The 20,128-nt window shown below is 45.8% G+C and overlaps 1 protein-coding gene across 1 annotated transcript; it reads left to right on the top strand.

Moving 5' to 3' along the window:
• The first annotated feature begins 14,178 nt into the window (after positions 1 to 14,178).
• Positions 14,179 to 17,527, top strand: FRAT2 (FRAT regulator of WNT signaling pathway 2). The gene has a single exon (XM_061402975.1). It carries the CDS (start codon positions 15,456 to 15,458, stop codon positions 16,143 to 16,145), a length of 690 nt encoding a protein of 229 aa, XP_061258959.1. The 5' UTR covers positions 14,179 to 15,455; the 3' UTR covers positions 16,146 to 17,527.
• The last annotated feature ends 2,601 nt before the right edge of the window (positions 17,528 to 20,128 follow it).

Raw genomic sequence — 20,128 nt, 5'->3', positions numbered from 1 at the left:
CATCTTGTGCAGCACAGGGAACATAGTCCATATTTCATAATAACTTAAAATGGAGTATCATCTATAAAATTTTTGAATTGTAAAAAAAAAAAATTCTGAGTAACCCTATAACTATTTAAAAAGTTGAACTTCAGAAAGAAAACTCCTGGCCCAAATAGTTTCACCAGCACATGTTTAAGAATAAAACCGCATCAATCTTGCACAAATTCCTTCATATTGTAGATAAAAGGGAACATTCCTACCCATTTTAGGAGGCTAGCACGACTCTGATTTCAAAATCTGTCAAAGACATTATAGGCATACCTTGGAGATATTGCAAGTTTGGCTTCAGACCACCACAATAAAGCAAATATTATTACAATAAAAGGAATTCCCTGGCAGTCCAGAGGTTAGGACTCCACACTCTCAATGCTGAGGGTCCAAGTTCAATCCCTGGTCAGGGAACTAAGATCCCACAAACTGTGGGTGCGGCCAAAAAATAAACGGGGTGGCAGGGGAGTAACATGAATGTTTTGGTTTCCACACACATAAGAGTTATGTTTAAGTTATGCTATGTTTATGCTAAGTGTGCATTACTGTCATATCTAAAAAAACACCAATGTCGAGGGATTTCCTTGGTGGTCCAGTGGTTAAAAACCCCATGTTCCCAATGCAGGGGGCCCAGGTTCAATCCCTGATCAGGGAATTAGATCCCACATGCTGCCAAACTTGGAAGAAAAGTTATGACCAACCTAGACAGCATATTAAAAAGCAGAGACATTACTTTGCCAACAAAGGTCTGTCAAGTCAAAGCTATGGTTTTTCCAGTGGTCATGTATGGATGTGAGAGTTGGACTATAAAGAAAGCTGAGCACCGAGGAATTGATGCTTTTGAATGTGGTGTTGGAGAAGACTCTTGAGAGTCCCTTGGACTGCAAGGAGATCCAACCAGTCCATCCTAAAGGAGATCAGTCCTGAATATTCACTGGAAGGACTGATGCTGAAGCTGAAACTTCAGTACTTTGGCCACCTGATGCGAAGAGCTGACTCATTTGAAAAGACCCTGATGCTGGGAAAGATTGAATGCGGGAGGGGAAGGGGACAACAGAGGATGAGATGGTTAGATGGCATCACCGACTGAATGGATGTGAATTTGAGTAAATTCTGGGAATTGGTGACGGACAGGGAGGCCTGGCATGCTGTGGTCCATGGGGTTGCAAAGAGTCAGACACAACTGAGTGACTGAACTGAACTGAACTGATGCCACAACTAAGAGTTCTCACGCCACAGCTAGATTCTGCATGCCACAGTGAAGATCCTGCGTGATACAACTAAGATCTGGCACAGCCAAATAAATAAATGAATTTTTTAAGTTAAAGAAAATGTCTATACCTTAATTTAAAGTACTTTATTGCTAAAATAAAAAAGGAAGTAGGATGAACCCTTTAAAAAGACAAACATAACTTTTTAAAAGCAACAAAGAGCTAACAGCATAGCAAGGAATTACCTGACCAAGCCTCAGGAGCAAATAGGACTCAGAGAGTCCAGCAAAAGGCAACCTTTTGTGTGAGTGGATGAGTGGGGTACAAACTGTGTGGCTGACATGCACTTTTAGGGGTCTTGTGAAGTTAAGGGGACAAAAGTTTGCGTTCAGGAATCTCTAAGAATGGAGACCCAAATAAATTACACACACATCTTCAGCTGGGATCTTAATGGATTACAATCTTGGCATAAGGGTAAATCTATGGTGTATCACATACACTTGAAAATTACCATCAAGTAGTCTGGGTGGCCCAGGGAATCTTGAGGCTAGGACTTGGATTAAGGCGGTTTCAGACTGCTAGTGTCCTCATGAATTTGATAGAAAGAAGCAAAAATCTTATGTGGAGGATGACAACATCATCTTAGCTCCCAAATTATTTCTATTGTACAAAAAATTTTTCAAATGCAATGTCCAAGATTCTATCAACAATAACCCGGCATACAAGGAGAAAAATATGAGTAAGAGAAAGCAGAAACAACAGCAAGAACAGACCACAGGCAATCTTCACCCATCACACTGTGTTGTTATTATTTATCTTTCTTTCTCAGTGGGGATATTTCCTGGTTTCTTCCCCAGCAATTATTCCATTCTTTTCCCTTCCCTACACTCTTGATTTCAGTTCTGATTATAATGTGATACTGGAGAGGTTGACCCTCTCACCAGCTGTAGGAGTAGGGCATATGAACTAACCATGGAATCTCTCTTGCTGTCCACAGGATTGACTCAGGGGTGAGCATATGAACTAAGACAGTCCAGTGGGTGAATCCCAGCCTGTCTGGGAGAGAATGCTGATACACAGACTCTACTCTTGAATAGAGAAGCATGTCCCTCTAAGAGCTGCTGGCTGCAACACTGAGAGTAGCTAGCTCCAGGTTGAAATCAATGCTGTGGAAGATCAAACTAGAAAGAAATCAGATCTTGAGTAACATTGTAAAGCTACTAGATCAAGGTTCACCTGTAGCTAGACCTGCTTCTAGAGCAGCATTGACCAACAGAAATATAATGCAAGTCAGCTGTGAAAATTTTCTAGTGGCCACATTTAAAAAGTAAGAAGACTTCCCTGGTGCTCTAGTGGTTAAGACTCTATGCTCTCAATGCAGGGGGTCCCAGTTTGATGCCTGGTTGGGGAACTAAAATCCTACAAGCCACATGGCACTGCCAAAAAAAAAGGTGAAATTCATTTTAGTAATATATTTTATTTAACTTAATATATCCAAATACTATCATTTAACATATGTAATAATTATGTTACATATTAACATATGTAATAATGTAAATAATTACTAATGACTAGCTTACATTTTGTTATTCATGCTAAGTCCATGAAATCTAGTGTGTATTACACTAAACAGCACATCTCAGTTCAGACTAGGTATATTTCAAGTGCTGAATAGTCTTGTAGCTGGGGACCATCAAAGAGCTCTAAAATTTTCCTTTATTGAGTCAATATATATCCTTAGAGCAAGGTTTAACTGCTTTGTGCATGCATGCTTGCTAAAGTCGCTTCAGTAATCCAACTCTGTGACCCTTGGACTGTAGCCTGCCACGCTCCTCTGTCCATGGGACTCTCCAACAAAGAATACTGGAGTGGGTAGTCATGCCCTCCTCCAGGGGATCTTCCCTCTTCCATGGGTTCAACTCACAGATTAAACCCATGTCTTTTATGTCTCCTGCATTGGCAGGCGGGTTCTTTACCACTAGAACCACTTGGGAAGCCCTTAACTGCTTTACTGATGTATAATTTATATACCATTAAATTCACCCACTGTAAATGTACGGTTCTAGGCTTTTTAATAGAACAAAAGTTGTGCAACCACCACCAACCTCCAGTTTTAGAACATTGCCATCCACCACAAAATTTCCCTTGTGCCCCTTTGTTGTCACTCTCTACTCCCATCCACAGCCCCAGGCTGCTCTACTCTCTTTCTGTACATTTGCCTTTTCTGGAATTTCATATAAAGGGAATCAAGTAATATGTAGGGTTTTGCCTCTGGCTTCTTTAACTTAATGTAGTTCGTGTTTTTGAGGTTCCTCCATGTATTAGCATAATTCAGTACATTTCTTTCTATTGCTCAATAATATTTCAATGTATGGACACCCATTGTGTTTATCCATTCACCAGTTGATGGACATTTGGAATGTTTCCACCTGTGGGTGATTATGACTAAAGCAGCTAGGAGCATTCTCATCCAAGCCTTTTTATGGATGTATTTCCGTTTCTCTTGATAGAGTCTTAGGAGTGGAATTCCTGGGTCATATGCTATGTTTATATTTAACCTCTTAAGAAACTGCCAGACTTCTTTCTTTCTGGCCTTGCCTGGTAGCTTACCCCAGGGTCTTATTTTCCCGACCAGGGATGGAACCAGGGCCCTCAGCATTAAGAGCATGGAGTCCTAACTACTGCACCACCACGGAATTCCCAAAACTCACCCTTTCGACGCACAGAATTCAATGTCTTACAACTATCACCACTAATTCCAGAGCATTTCCACCACTCTAAAAAGAAAATCTACACCTGTTAAGTGGTCATTCCTCATGCCTTACTTCCTTTCCCCAAGTCCTTGGAAGTCCACTTTCTGTCTTTATGGATTTGCCTATTCTGGACATTTTATATAAATGGAATTATGTAACGTGGCATTTTGCATCTGGCTTCTTCCATTGAATGTAACATTTTCAAGTTTTATCCATGTTTAGCATGTATTAGTACTTCATTCCTTTTGTTTCTTGTTGTTTAGTGGCTCAGTTGTGTCTGACTCTTTGCAATCCCATGGACTGTAGGCCACCACGCTCTTCTGTCCATGGGATTTCCCAGGCAAGAATACCAGAGTAGGTAGCCATTTCCTCCTCAAGGGGATCTTCCTGAAACAAAAATCAAACTCACGTCTCCTGCAAGTCTCCTGCATCGCAGGTGGATTCTTTACCAGGAGCTCCTGGAGAAGCCAAGCCACTTCATTCCTTATCCACTGTTATTTAGAAGACTAAATAACACCCCACGTGTAGAGGCTGTTGTTGTTCAGTCACTAAGTTGTGTCTGAGTCTTTGTGGCCCCATGGACTGCAGCACTCCAGGCATCCCTGTCCTTCACTGTCTCCAGGAGTTTGCTCAGATTCATGTCCATTGAGTTGGTATACCATATTTCATTGATTCATCCATTAGTTGATGGACATTTGGGTCATTTCTACTTTTTGGCTACTATGAATAATGTTGCTATGAATATTTTTGTACAAGTGTTTGCATGGACATATGCTTTTAGTTCTCTCAGGTATATGCCCAGGAGTGAAACTGCTGGGTTATAGGCTTCCCTGGTGGGTCAGATGGTAAAGAATCTGCCTTCAATGTAGGAGACCAGAATGGGTAGGGAAGATACTCTGGAGAAGGGAATGGCTACCCACTCCAGTATTTTTGCTTGGAGAATTCATGGACAGAGAAGCCTGGCGGGCTACAGTTCATAGGGTCACAAAGAGTGGGACACAACTGAGCAACTAACACTTTCACTTTTTTCATGCTAAGCCCATGTTTAACTTTTTGAGGAACTGCCAAAATGTTGCACTGTTTCACATTCCCATCAACAATGTATTGGGGCTCCAATTTCTCCATATCTTTGCCCAGACTTGTTAACATCTGTCTTTTTTCCTTTTTACAGGCAACTGGTACTTCTTTTTTCATTGTGATAAAATAATAACATGACAAAATTTACCATTTTAGCAATTTTAAGTGTATAGTTCAGTAGCATAAAGTACATTCACATTGTTATGCAACATTTATCAGTACCATTCATCTCCAGAAATTTTTCATCATCTCAATCTGGAACTCCATATCTGTTAACTCCCATTTCCCTTCTCCCCCCAGTCTCTGGAAGCCACCGTTATACTTTTTGTCCCTATGAATTTGGCTTCTTTAGATAGTTCATATGACTGGAATCATGAAATATTTATTCTTTTGTGACTTCTTTCACTTAGCATAATGTCCTCAAGTTTCATCCACATTGTCGTATGTGTCAGAATTCCCTTCCTTTTTAAGGAGGAATGATACATTGTATAGCTGTATCACTTTTGTTTATCTATTCATAAATCTGGATGGACATTCCGGTTGCTTCCATTTTTTGGCTGTTGAGAATACTGCTGTTATGAATGTGGTGCTTTCAATTCTTTCAATTTAGGGTATATACCCAGAAATGGAATTGCTGGATCATATGGTATTTCTGTTTAACTTTTTGAGGCTTAGAGCCACTTCTATAGGACAGGGGCCACTACTTAAGGACCCCTGGCCCTTGAAGTTCCTGCCTTACGTTTGATTGGTCCGTTTACCTTTTAGAGGGTTTTCCCTTTGTGTGGAAACCATGACTCAACCATGTTTTGAAGCGATTTTATTTACAATGTACTTTCATTGTTCAGAAAAGAAAATAAGAAAGTCTCCTTTAAGGATTCACAAGGATTAATGGAGGGATGCACCGAATAGCAGCAACAGCTCAGAGGGAGGGGGAGGGAAGGGGAGGAGGGGGGAGGGGGAGGGGAGGAGGGGGAGGGGGAGGGGGAGGGGGAGGGGGAGGGGGAGGGGGGTTACTCACCAATGCATTCGGCTGACTTTGCTCTTCTCTTCAGCCAAGCTTTTTCTCCTGATCGAAGGCTGCATAGGATGGGGCAGACTCAGAGCTCTCATCCAAGCTCTGGCTGAGCCAGAAAAGTGGGCTCTGGTTAAAAGCTGTAAAAAGAGTAAGAAAAAAAAAACAAAAATTAAAAGTACGTGCCTTTTACCTTGGGTACTCCCAATCAATGCCTTCCTCTTTCTGCAAGTATGGGAAGGGGTTTGGTGGAGTGGATAATACTGTACTTTTGTCAGGATATTGTGGTGGTAAGGAGAGGAAGGGTGAGAAGTTAAAAAATTATATGTGGTAGTAATAGTGATACAAATAATACTAATTACTATTAACATAACAGCCACTGCAGAATGTCTGTGAGGAGCAGTGTTGCCCCCCATGAGGACCACTGAGTTACCGCGACCAGCTGTCCTGGTTGGCATGAGATGAAGGATGGTTTCCTAGGACAGCAGATTTTCAGTGCTAAAACAGAGAGTCTCAGGCAAACTGGGGTGGTGGTTCACCCAAAGGCTAGGCCCCCACTTCCTAGTTGTGCAGCCCTGGGCTGTTTCCTTTACTTCTCTGGCCTGTTTCCCTAGAGATAATACCCTCAGAGATAATCATATCTAACTCACACATTAGTTCTGAGGATAAAATAAAGTCTATGCATAAAGCATTAAGACCAGTATATGGCACAGTAATAGCTACAAATACATGTTAGGAATTACTACCTAAATTCTTTTTTTTTTTTTTTTGCTGCTGAAAGATCCAATAGCTTTATTTTTAATTGGAGCATAACTGCTTTACAACATTGTATTTGTTTCTGCTATACAACAATGTGAATCAGCAATTTGTGCACATATATCCCCTCCCTCTGAAGCCTCCCTTCCACTCCTAAATTCTTATCTAATTTAATCTTGTAAGGTTTGTTTGTTGTTTTGGGGAGCAATTTTTATTTGTTTAAATGTAGAGTCCATTTGCATTCACAGATTTATATAATAAAAGCCAAAGATACAGTGAGACTGCTAGAAAAGAAAATATTAAAACCACATAGTAGAAGAGAGAAAAAAATGAGCCCCTTCAAATCAAGGCCAATAGATTTCTAAAAGTGTGCATTCCTGGGGCCTGGATTAAGAGGGTGGGGCCGGGGTTTACTTGGAGCTGGCAAGCTGAGCACCGGGTGCAGATGGCTCCTCCTTCCCTGTTTAGAGTAGCTCCTAAATTAGATGATTTTATTAAGTTCATTTTACACAACTGGAAACAGAGTAAAAAGCACGAAGTCTCCCAGCGCCCTTGTCAGCTTTTCCGGCACTAGCTGCTAGCCATCCTAATTTTGCTAGAGGACCATGAGGAGGGGTTAGAAATTACAAGCTTGGATATCATAGCCCAGCTGCTTGCCCAGCATCCCAGAACCAAGGGAGCTTTTAGGAATTGAGTCCAACCCCTGGCTTTACAAATGGAACCATGAGGCCCGGAGCTGGAACTGCTGTCCCCAGCATCCAGCTACTGAAGAAGAACCCAAGACACCCCACTCCCCACTAGGTGTCCCCTCTAACGTTGGTCAGGACCAGACAGACCGTGGTCCCTGGACAGCTCACTAGACCTAGGGACACAGGCCTGCAATGGGCAAGAATGAATTTAGACAACATCCTCAAGTCTGCATTTCCAAATGGGCTTGTTTTCCCCCACGAAGTTGTGCGGTTTTTCTGCGGAGACCAGCACTGACTCCGAGGCGGTCTGCTGTCTGCCTGCAGGAGTCTGAAACAGGAAAGAGAAGGCTTCAGCGCACCTGTGTGTCGAGGTCTACAGGTGAGTCCAGATGCTGAACTCACCAGTCTCTTCCCTCACCTCAAGATGCCAGATGTAAAGCTGCTCCGGCAGAAAAATCCAGAATGGCCTACTAGAAGTGAATTTCCCTCTATAGGACAAATTCTGTAAGATGGTGAAATGCTTGGCCTGGCCTGCAGGACAGGGATGGGAACCCAGCCTGGTTGTGGCTTGTTGGAAGCTCATCTGGGCTGTGCACGATCAGATCACAGAGTGCTTCCTTGAGCAGGGAGGCCTCCATTTCACCATCATCCCAAACTGGCATCTGGCTTTTATATTTACTTCTTTGGGGTTTACTTCCTCTGGGCCCTGGCACCTATAGGCAGATTGCTCCTTTTATTTCTTATTTTTATTTTTTGTATACATGTATGCATTTATTTATTTTAGTTGTGCTGCATGGCATGGTTCCACCACCAGGGCCACAGCAGTGCCGAGTGCTAACCTCTGAACTACCAGGGAATTTACCAGATTGCTCTTTTTAAAATGCAAATCAGGTCTCGTGGCCCACCTGTGCTCACAACCCACCCAGTGCTTACCTCTGCAGCTCAAACTGCACCCCATCCTTCACATACCCCATTTTGTGCCTCCTCTAGACACTGGCCCAGCCATATTTGAGCTTTTTCAAGTTGCTTAGAGGTGCTACTCTCTTCTCTTCTCTCTTCCCTGTTAACCCTTCCCCATCCCTGTTACTTAGTGTTATGCTGGATGCTGTCACAAATCTCAAACTTTTCAGCACTTAACACAAAAAGTGGTTTTCAAATTCTCATGGAAAGCTAAACATTTGGTGTTCCTATATGTTGGGTGATCAGGTTGGGGGCGGGGTTGCCATTTTCCACGTGTGGCTTCCAAGATTGCCCTGGGCATTGACACCGCTGTGAGTACAGTGGGAAAGAGCATTGGATGAGCACCTGAAGAGGTTTTTATGGATCAGCACGCATTGTTTCTGCTCAGGTTTCACTGACTAGAACTCAGCCACGTGGCCACAGTTAGCTGCAAGCGAGTCTGGAAAACATATTCTAGCTGTATTCCCAGGGAAGAAGGAATGGGTTTTTGTGAACATGCTGCAACAGCATCCTTGAGGCATCAGTCTGGGTCACTTTTGTAGAAAGTAATTCCTAACTCATTGAGTGGGTTGAGTGGCTCCTTGATTGAACCATCACACTTGGTACTCAATCCTTTTATGACCCATGTTTTTTTGTTTTTGTTTTTTTTTTGTCTTTTTTTTTGTCCTTTTTTTTTTTTTAATGACCCATGTTTAAGGTAGGATACAATAATTGTTTATTTATACATTTTTCTGCATTAGACTGTGCATTGGTTTCCTATTGTTTCTTAACAAATTACCATAAATTTAGAAGCTTAAAACAACACACACTTATTATCTTACTGTCGAAAATCCCATGGATGGAGGAGCCTGGTAGCCTGCAGTCCATGGAATCTCGAAGAGTCAGACATGACTGAGCGACTTCACTTTCACTTTTCACTTTCATGCATTGGAGAAGGAAATGGCAACGCACTCCAGTGTTCTTGCCTGGAGAATCCCAGGGATGGGGGAGCCTGGTGGGCTGCCGTCTATGGGGTCACACAGAGTCGGACACGACTGAAGCAACTTAGCAGCAGCAGCAGAGGTCAGGAGCCTGAAGTGGGTCTTACTGGGTTAAAGTCAAGGTGTCAGCAGGGCTGTGTTCTTTTCCGGAGGTCGTAGGGGAGGAACTGTCTCCTCTCCTTTTCCAGCTTCTAGGGGCTGCCTACATTCCTTGGCCCATGGCCCCTTCCATCTTCAAAGCAATCACAACATTCTACCTTTAATTCTACCATCACATCTTCTCTGACCCACCTGCTTCCCTCTTCTTTTAAAAAAATTCTTTTTCATTGATGGTAGCTGGGCATGGACATTCTCTAGTTGCAGTGAGCAGGGGCTACTCTCTAGTTGAAGTGCTCAGGCGTCACACGACAGCGGCTTCTCCTGTTATGGAGCACAAGCTCTAGGGCACTTGGGTTCAGTAGTTTTGGCTCATGGGCTTAGTTGCCCCATGACATGTAGAATCTTCCTGGACCAAAGATCAAACCCATGTCCCCTGCATTGGCAGGCAGATTCTTGGTCTAACCACTGGACCACCAGGGAAGTCCCGTCATCCTCTTGTGATTACATTGGGCCCATCTGGACAATCCAGGATAAACTGCCCAATTCAAGAGTCCCTTAATCCCATCTGCAGAGTCCCTTTTGCCATGTAAGATAACATATTCACAAGCTCCAGAGCTCAGATCGTGGACATTTTTGAAGGGCCATTATTTTTCCCACCACAGGGTGTTAGGCTCTGTAAGGACACTATGCAGGTACCCTTCGATGTGCTGGGTGATGGAATGAAGGGAAGTCACAGCCTGCTGAGCTCCAGGCTGTGGTGACCCTGCCAGGATCTCCCTCACCCCACTCCCTGCTGGTCTGTCACGCAACCAGCAGCCCAACCATCATCTTTCCTACTTCCCCATATGTGATTTACAGAGAATGTACAGGGCATGTCTTTCATGTCCCAAGGCAAATTTTTGAAAATCAATTTTATTGTGGTATAATTGTGTGTGCGTACATGCTGTCGCTCAGTTGTGTCCAACTCTTTGTAATCCTAAGGACTGTATCCAGCCGGGCTCCTCTGTCTATGGGATTTTCCAGGCAAGAATACTGGAATGGGTTACCATTTCCTTCTCCAGGGGATTTTCCCAACCCAGGGATCAAACCTTGGCCTCCTGTGTCCCCTGCATTGTAGGTGGATTCTTTACTGCTGAGCCATCAGTGAAGCCCTATAATATAATTAATTCACTCATTTAAAAAGTCCACTGGGTTTCTTTTTTTTCCCCACACCACGGCATGTGGGAATCTTAGTTCCCCTACCAGGATTGAACCTGTGGCCCTTGCAGTGGAAACTCAGAGTCTTAATAACTGGATCACCAGGGAAGTCCCTGTCCATTGAATTTTGACAAGTATATATATACCCATGCAACCACCACCATAATTAATATATGGTATGTGTGTTTACAGTTTGTTTTGCTATTTTGGTGTACAGTTCTAAGATCTGTGCAGATGTGTGTAACCATTACTGCAATTAGGACATTGAGCAGTTCCATCGGCCCCCAAAATTCCCCCGTGCTCGCTTTTGTAGTCACAGCCTTCCCTCTACCAACTTAACCTTTGGCAATCACTGATCTGCTATCTGAGCCGATGGTTTTGCCCAAGGCAATTTCTAATCATGATTACCTAGGTAGACATTTTATTAAAAATAATTGCAACCTACACCAACCTATGCCCTTAGCACAGAGAAGACAGGATGGAAAAGATGACTGAAGATATTCATCAGGACTAGCGGGGTCCCCTGGCTGCCGCTGGACTAGTTTCTGCTTGCTTGCCAAAGGAAGTCAATGACCCTGTTTACCTCCGTCAGAAAATCACACAGCAGGAGTGAGGGAATCAGCTGATTTGGCATTTTCAATGGACTTCAAAGTTGAAAAAGATCTGTGGCCTGCACTGGAAGGATGGTGAAGACGCGATAACTTCACATCCGCTAGTAGGCTGCGGTTACAATTACAGAGAAAGAACTAGATCAAGTACCAGATACAACACAGACTTTGTCTTATTGAGGTGATGTGCACATAACATAAAATTAGCTATTTCGAAGTATACAATTCAGTGACGTTGAATATACCCACAGAGTTGTGCAACCTCTACTATCAAGTTCCAAAATCTTTTCAGCACTCCAAAAGGTAACCTCGCACCCTTTAGCAGTCTTGCCCCAGGCCTAAGCAGCCACCAACCTGCTTTCTGCCTCTGTGGGTTTACCTCTTCTGGATATTTCCTGTAAGTGGAATCCCAATACACCACCTTGTGTTTCTGGCTTCTCTCACTTCGCGTAATGTTTTTGAGCATAATGTAGCACATCATCACTTCCTTTCTTCTTACGGCTGAGTAATATTCCATTGTGTGGCTACACAGTTTAACTAGTCATCCATTAATGGACCACAGCACAGAACTTGCTTTTTTTAGGCTTAAACATCTCTAAAACTATTTCTGCTTCTCAGAGCTTCATTCCAATATCACCCCCAGGGTCATGCGATGAATTTTCCCATACACATTCTTACGTAATATAACAATTTTGTAAAGAAGGGATCACCCTCCGTTTTACAGATTCACAATCTGAGGCACAGAAGGATGAAGTGGCTGGATGCAGGTGGGATTCCAAGCCTATAGTCCCTCTCTCTTCATCCCTGCTGGCGTCTCTGAGTGCAGACGACTGAAAACAAAGTCCATGTGGAAAGCAAACTCCTTGTGAAGAATTTCAATGCAGTCTAAACAAATGCAGAAAATCCTTGAATTCTGTGTCCTTCCACGGGTGATGCTGAATACCCTCCATGTCTCTTTCCAGGCAGACGGCCAGCGTGCCAGGCACACAGCTCTCATCGTTTCCCTTTCTGATACCCTCTCATTACTTTTAATTGCATCTGAGTCTCTCTAGCATCTTGTATTTTGATTCCTAATCCAGGGCATTTCTCTGCCTCCCACTGATCCAGCGCCGCACTTTCCTCTCTCAGAGCTCTCCAGAGAAGTGCCCCAAGGAAAATGGAGTTGGTCTCCAGTAATGAATTCCTCTCTATAATGAATAGTATAATATCCGAGTCCCAGCATATTTACATAGCAATCTCCACACAAAAGCAACATTACAAAGGGAAGATTTTTAAAAGAATGCCATCTCAGCTCTATTTCCTATAGTACTAAGAGCACGGTGGGAATTACCCTGACAAGAAGACAAAAAACGACTTCCAGGGATGCTGGGTTAGAGACAATAGCTACACCAGCCCCATTAATGTTTAAAGTCAATGGAGCATAAAGCTGCTTTTCTCTACTTACAGGCAGGCATCATCTTACAGAGAGGAAGGAAAAAAATTTACCATTTAACTCTGCTGAAATCCATAAGACCTCCCCTAATTTTCATTCCCCTTGAAATTCTCTCTAGTAAGTGTCATCAGAATGAAAATGAGACTCCTCTCTCTCTGGGGGCAACGGCTTTCAGTTTGCATCCATAAAGTATATGAAGAGCCCTCCACAGAGATGCAGGAGGAAGTCTGCACGTTGGGAAAGGATCTGTCACCAAAACCTGCAGAACTAGTTGTGGGGTCACAGCTTGGGATCTGGGAGGCTTTGGACTGACTTCAAGCAATCCTAGGTCCCATAAGCAGGAGGCAGAATTCAGGGACCAGTCAAGTTCAAGGAAGTAATGCCTTGGGGGTACATTTTACTTAGTGGGCTGCAAGGGGGGAAATTTTACGTGAATGTATTAGCTGTTACCCTGAGGGAATGGCTGGAGTTAAGCCAGACCTCTGTTAGTAAACCACTGGACCTAATCCCACATTACTTTGGTAATGCCTGACAAAGCCTGTTCCCATTATCTCATTTGATCCTGAAAGCAATCCTCAGGGGGCCAGGATTATTTTTTTCCATTTTACAAGTGTTTTCACTTGTAAACTGATTTGCCAGAAGCCACACACCCAGAGGTGGCAGGAATTTCAGGTCTTTTTTTCAACTGATCATAGTATTCCCAGTCACACCCAGACCTTACAGCCTTCAGCTTACCCAGCAGCTGGGAGCTTATCAGGGAAGAGCTTGTATCTATAGTACCCAAACACCTCTGGCCCAGTGAAGAAATATAGCCCTGCCTGTATTCAGCTGTGCCTGCAGCCTCAGGGTGGGAGGGTGTGGCATCATATTATCTCCCCACACTAGTAACCAAAATTAATCCAGATGGATTTGAAAAAAATCAAGACACTAGGAAAATCTCAGGAAAATAGAACTGAATATTTAATAACTTTCTGGAGGCCAGACTCTAAATTTAGCATTGTAGTAAAAGTTTCAAAGGAAGGGACTTTATATAGATATGACTATTTTAAAAGTTTAAGTTTTAGTGAAAAGTAAAACACTGCACAGGGCCAACAAAAACGGAAGAAAGAGTCACAGCAAAATATGAAAGAGAAGAGTTAGTTTCTGGTAGGTAGAGGAGTTATGCAAATACAAAAAAAAAAAAAAAACTCAATAGGAAAAACTTATGAGACAACTATTCCCCCCAAAAAGAAGTACGTTGGTTAACATTTAGAAAACTCCTCTACCTAAGTAAGATCAAATTCAGAAATGAGTTATCCATATCACTTACAAAACCAGAAAAAAAGTAACTATAATACTCGTGAAGGCACGGTGAATACCATATGCTTACAACATGAATGACGGGAGAATAAATTTACCCAACTGTTGGAAGGAAAGCAATTTGGTACATTTATCAGAAACCTTAAAATATCCATATCCTTTGACCTGAATTTCCATTCCTGGCAATATGTTCTTAGGAGAGAATCAACACACAAAAAATTTCTGCGCACAAAAATGTTAATCACATACTTATTTACAACAGTGAAAGAAGGTAAACAGCAAACGTTAAAAGAGTTGTTTAATAATTCATGGCACAGTCATTTAATAGAAACTTACGTAATCATTAAATGTTCTCAAAGCGCAAGCAATAACACGAACACCATTTATGGTGTAATGCTAGTGGGAAAGTGAATAACGTATACGAATGGCTGTTTGCGTAACACTTTTAATAGAAAAAGGCTGGAAAAGAAAAATTCTAATATGTAAACCATGTTTGAGTTCTATGATTAGAGTTTTTTTTTTTCTATTGCCCTATATTTCTATTTAAATCTTTTTTTTTTTTTTTTAATGAACAAAGTCAGTTCTTCTTTAGCCATACGGTGGTGCGTCTTTCTCTAGCGCTGTGCCTGAGGGCCGGAAGCCTGGGCGGAGGGGGTAAGCTCATAGACCCCACCTCAGGTCGATTAGGCCCGCCAATGCGACGTCGCCCTCCCTAGCCCCAATTTCCCCAGCCCCACCCTTTCCGAGCCGGCTGATCACAGGGCCCGCCCCTCCCCCACCTCTCCGGGTTCGGGTGACTGCGGGAGCGCGGGGGTGGAGCAGGGCCGGCCCTAGCCGTGCTGACACGTGGGGAGGGAGGAAGCGTCCGAGGAGGAGGGCTTGGGTGTGTGGGTAGGTGTGTCCGTGAGTGGGAGAATCCAATACAGGCCGCCTCAAGAGTCTTCATTTTCTTGTGCTGCTGATCGGGCCGGGGAAGTACGAAGTTCTCCCCACTCCCGGAATCCCCTCCTAGGCAGACACCGAGCGCAGACACAAGAAGGCTCCGGCTGCGTCCCTGCCCTTCCCGCGACTGCTCGCGCCGGGCCGCCTCCTCGCGTTTCCCCCCCTCCCCGGCGCGGTGGTAGGGCCCGGCGGCGACGTCACCCATTGTTTACAAATCAACCTGAGCCAGTAGGATTCCGGCTCGCGCGGCTGCAGGCGCGCGGCGCCAGTGCCTGGCGGGCTCCGGTTACCTCCTCGGCCTCGGCTTTGGCCTCAGCACCGCGCCCGGCTCCGCCACGGCACACCGAGCCCCCGGGACAGCCGAGCCGCCAGCGACTCCCGCACAGCTCCGGGTGCCGGCGCGGGGGGCCATGCCGTGCCGGAGGGAGGAGGAAGAGGAAGCCGGCGAGGAAGAGGAGGAGGAGGAGGACAGCATCCTACTGCTGGAACAGTCGGTGACTGTGGGCGGCTCGGTTGAGGTAGACCGGCTGGTGGCCCAGATCGGCGAGACGCTGCAGCTGGACGCGGCGCAGGACCGCCCTGCCTCCGCGTGTGCGCCCCCGGGGCCGCCACTGCAGCCCCCGCGGCCCCCGGCGGCGGTGAGAGCGGACAAGGCCCGGGCCCCAGCGCAGCCGCTGCTTCTGCCGGCCGTGTCGGTCGAGGCTGGGGGCCCGGCGCCCTCGGGGGCCTTGCGCTGCGCCCTCGGGGACCGCGGCCGCGTGCGGGGCCGGGCTGCGCCCTACTTTGTGGCGGAGCTCGCCACTGGAGCCAGTACATTACCCGGGCCGTGCCGGCGAGGATGGCTGCGGGGCGCTGTCACCTCCCGCCGCTTGCCACAGCGACGATGGCCCCCAGCTGGGGCGCGCGCCAACGACGACGACCCGCACCGGCTTCTGCAGCAGTTGGTGCTCTCGGGGAACCTCATCAAGGAGGCCGTGCGGAGGCTCCAGCGAGCAGTCGCCGCGGTGGCAGCCACAGGCCCCGCGGGTCCCGCCGGACCGGGGGCCAGCCGCAGCCGACCGGATCCTGTCTCCCTTCAACCCTCCGGCGCTTTGCACTGACCCAGGGCCCCTGGAGGAAGGAAAAGAAGCTGCTGCGCGGACCCTACGGCGTCCTACTTACCCCAACCTTGAGCTGAAGCCGCCGTTGCCGTTTTTGGAGCGATCGCCTAGACTGCAAGGAGGCGCGTGGGGAGAGACCTCAAGCCGAGAAGTTAGTGGCCCCGGCGAGGCTGTCGGAGAAAACTTGAGCGTGGAGAAATACGCGGGCCTGGGCGCGTTCGTGTCGCGTGAGAATTAACCCCGGCCCCAGGGACCTGGGACAAAACTGGGAGACTATGGCAGCTATTTGCATCAACTTGTACCTGACTTAACCCTTGGGGATGTCGTGTGCTAGGATTGTTTAAAGATTCGGCTTCAAGGGGCGAGAATCGTGAGGGCTTTATAACAATACTTGAAAACTGATGACTCGAATACATTTTCTTTATTTTCCGGTGGAGGAGCTTAGTGAAAATGGTGCTACAATCGCTGTGCAAAGAAATTCCAGAGAAAAGAATGTAAAAGCTTGGTGGTGGGTGGGTGGGTTGGGATGCCAGCCCCCTTACTCTCCCATCCTCATCCGGTGACTGACTGACGTGGGAGATGGGAACTCCAGTTGTCTGGGGCAGGGAGGTGGAGAATTTTGAAGGTGGGTCGACTTGGATGTGGACTTTTAAATGCCTTGACCTTGCCACCTGTGATTCAAGGTCATGGTGTGCTGTAGGTGGAAGACTGTGGGGTTCCTGGGAAAGCTAACTCACCCCTGTGTCTGTCTTTTCTTTTGTTCCAAGAAGAGTCCTGTTTATGCTTTGCTACCTCTTGGAGCGGACATACAGATGTAAGGAGAATTACTTGTTTTTTTCCGTGCTTTCTTTCTATCCAGAACTCCTCCTGCGAGGCCACTCTTAGCCATGCCCTGAGTTTTCTCAGAGACAGTCATAAACAATCCTTGAGTCTCTCCTGTCCTCCTGCCTGGCCTTTCTTCTTCCACCCTTTCTGATGTGCACTGCATGGATGAGACCCTGGCTGTTTGTCTGCTCTATTTTGGCCCTCCGTGGAGCCATGAGCCTGAGTCTCTGAGGGTCCTCGCCTCTCTGTTTCCTCTAGGCACCAGCTTTTTGTGAGTGACAGAAACCGTGTTTTAAATGTGACTCTCCAAGAGGAGAAACTGCTGGCTTTACCCATATGAAACTTAGGAAACTTGAGGGCGCTTTAAATAAGGTGCCACCTCCAAACTTTAAGGGAGCTAAACTAACTTTTTTAAAAAAGATTCAATGGCTTGCTCATCCTTCAGATGTAGCTGTTGACGTACACTTCGCACCGGAGTGTCTGAAATTGTGGTGGTCCTGATTTCTAGGATTTCTTAATTAAAATGTCTGCTGAATAAATTGGGTTTTTGTTTTGGAGCATGGTTTGGCTTTTTGGTGGAAGGCGGGGGGAAAGAAAAGCACATAGGTGACACCTTTCCTAATGAAGTTATAATGGAGAGGCCCTTGGGGGGGTCGAGGTGGGAGGTGGAGACTGGTGGAGCTGCAGTCCAAGAGTGCTTCTGGGTCGATAATCCACAAGACACAAAAATTCAGTCCAGGTTTTAGAAAACATGCTAGGTGGGCTTTCAACTCCTTTTGTGGAATCAAAACATAGTCCAGAAACTTTCTAGGCTGGAGGGAGGACAGAGGCCAAGTGATTTGCTGTACCTGAAAGAGGGTGGAGGAAGGTGAGTTTTCTGAATTTTTTGTGTTTGAAGAATGGGGAGGGTATAGACAGAGCCTCACTATTTTCATCTTTGAGACTTGACCCAGTCTTGAGCTGTGGCCTAGAGAATTCTGACAATAGGGTTTTATAGCAATGTCCTTGGTAGTTGGTGTGGTTTGAGCAGGCAGAGTTCAATTCATGAAAGTGGCCCTCCTGGATCCCCTGCTGTCCATCCCATCTTCCCCTGGCATGGGCCCCCTTCCCCCAAGAAAGCCTTACTTGGTACAGCCCAGCTCTGCTAACTCGCCCCAGGGGCACCTGTCCTGCCCAGCATTTCCCACATGGGCTGCAGGGGAAGGCTAGTGCTCAGTGACTCAGTTTGACTCAGCCCTGCTGCTCGCCATGTGTGTCATACCAGGTAAGTGACAGCTCTGCATTTTTCTTCTCTCATTTATAAAACAGTACTGCTAAGTGTAATGAGGACCTGAGATGTCTGGAACACTTAAGGGCTGAAGAAATGATAACTGTTGATTCTTATCACCACTGCGCCTTCTTCTTTCAGCAGGCCCCTGTTTGTCTCTTCAATGTCCTCCACATGTCCTAACACTTAAGACACCCCTTGATCTCCACTGGGATCACTGCCACCTCTTTTGCTTCCGTATTTTTTAAGTCCCTTTTCCTGAACGCCTTCTAGAAGGCCACCTCCACACACCTTCCAAATGATCTGTCTCTGCTATTATCATTACGGGGGTTGGGACTTGACACATGTACCAGGTACTGTTCGTTACGTCACGGCTTTATTCGTTATGATGTAGGCACTATTTTCTCCATTTTATAAATGAAGACACTGAGGTCCAGGAGATTAAGTGATTTGCTGAAGTCACCACCTTTTAATAAGGAGCTGGGGTTTGAACCTAGGCACTCTGGCTCTAGGTTCTCCTGCTGTCCTTAATCAGGGCGTCCAGTCATGTGGTGTACTACCTCCACAAGATGTTTTTGACGGCATTTTCTCCCATGTTGGATTTATTAAATTCTTAAGAGCCTTGAGAATTTAAGCCTTAAGAACCTTGACCCAATAAATACCTCAACCCTGCAGCATCACCATTCTCACAGAGTTTTCTTGCAGGCCAGCCACATACATGCAAGGCGCTAGGGATCTGGGATGATGCAAGGTTTCAGACATCCTGGAAGAGCCTGCAAACAGGTTTGGGGCTGAGACCTTCACATAAGTTAATAGGAATTGCGTTAAGAGAGGCACAGATAACCAATGGTAAATGGCTGCTCTTTTTAGAACCTTCTGTCTTCTGTAAGATGAGGGCATAAGGCCAAGATGGTGAGGTCTCACCCGATGCAACTGTCTTCTGCATCTGCAGCATGGCCTGGAATGAAGTTAGACTGGTGATTGGACCAAAGGACCTGAACGTCTACAGGCCCTGACAAAGCAAGGTAGAGGAGGAAACCGCCCCATTCATGCAGATCTCTGCCAGGGACCTTTAACAAGATGGCCCTTCACTGTTGACACTGGGAGAGGTAGGAATCGGGGGTGGTAGAACAGAATCTGAACTCATGGCTCTTAAGTCAAATCTCTTAACCTCCTTTCTGAGCCTACCCACACTTTTCCTCCTGAACCTCAGCCCCAGCTACTGATCAACCATTTGCAAAGGCTGTAGAGAGCTGAGTCCTGGCTCTGGGCCTGGGAAAGGGTCTCTGTGCAAAGGAGGCAATGGCCGTTTCACGTGTTGCAGCTTGGGCTAGCCCATTCCTAGTACTTGGCCCAGGGGTGATTGTGGCTGGCATATTCCCAGTCCCTAGGAATAGGTAGAACTAAGGACATGGACATGGGGCAGAGCTGAGACAATTCTATCTGCTCAAGGAGCCGAGGCCTAGGTTTCCCTGGTAACATTCTGCAAATCTTGAGTCCAGAAGGACAAGGGCAATAGGGAAGTTGTAAGAAGCTGGTTGTGTGAGTGTGTGGTGGGGGGTTGGGGTTGATTAGGCATTTCATGTGGGAAGTTACAGCAACAGCAGCCCGCTGCCTCATCTATGATTAGGAGTTGGAAGAGCGATCAGGGCTGAAGATAAAAACTAGGTGCTTAGTGCTAGGATGGGTGGATGGAGCCTGGGAGACACTGTCGGTTGGGAAGGAAGAATACCAACCAGTATACATAGCACTTACCAAGTGCCAGACTCTGTTCTAAGCACTTTACAAAGATGAAGAGTAGAACCTAGAGGCCAAGGGAGGCTAAAGGGTGAACTGTAAGGGATAGTTGGGTGTGTTATCTGCATACATGCACAGGTGCACACACAGAAAC

Source organism: Bos javanicus, chromosome 26, assembly GCF_032452875.1.
Source record: "Bos javanicus breed banteng chromosome 26, ARS-OSU_banteng_1.0, whole genome shotgun sequence".
In the NCBI taxonomy this organism is placed as follows: domain Eukaryota; kingdom Metazoa; phylum Chordata; class Mammalia; order Artiodactyla; family Bovidae; genus Bos; species Bos javanicus.
The sequence above is the reverse complement of the archived record's forward strand: the minus strand, read 5'-3'. Positions and strand labels throughout refer to the sequence as shown.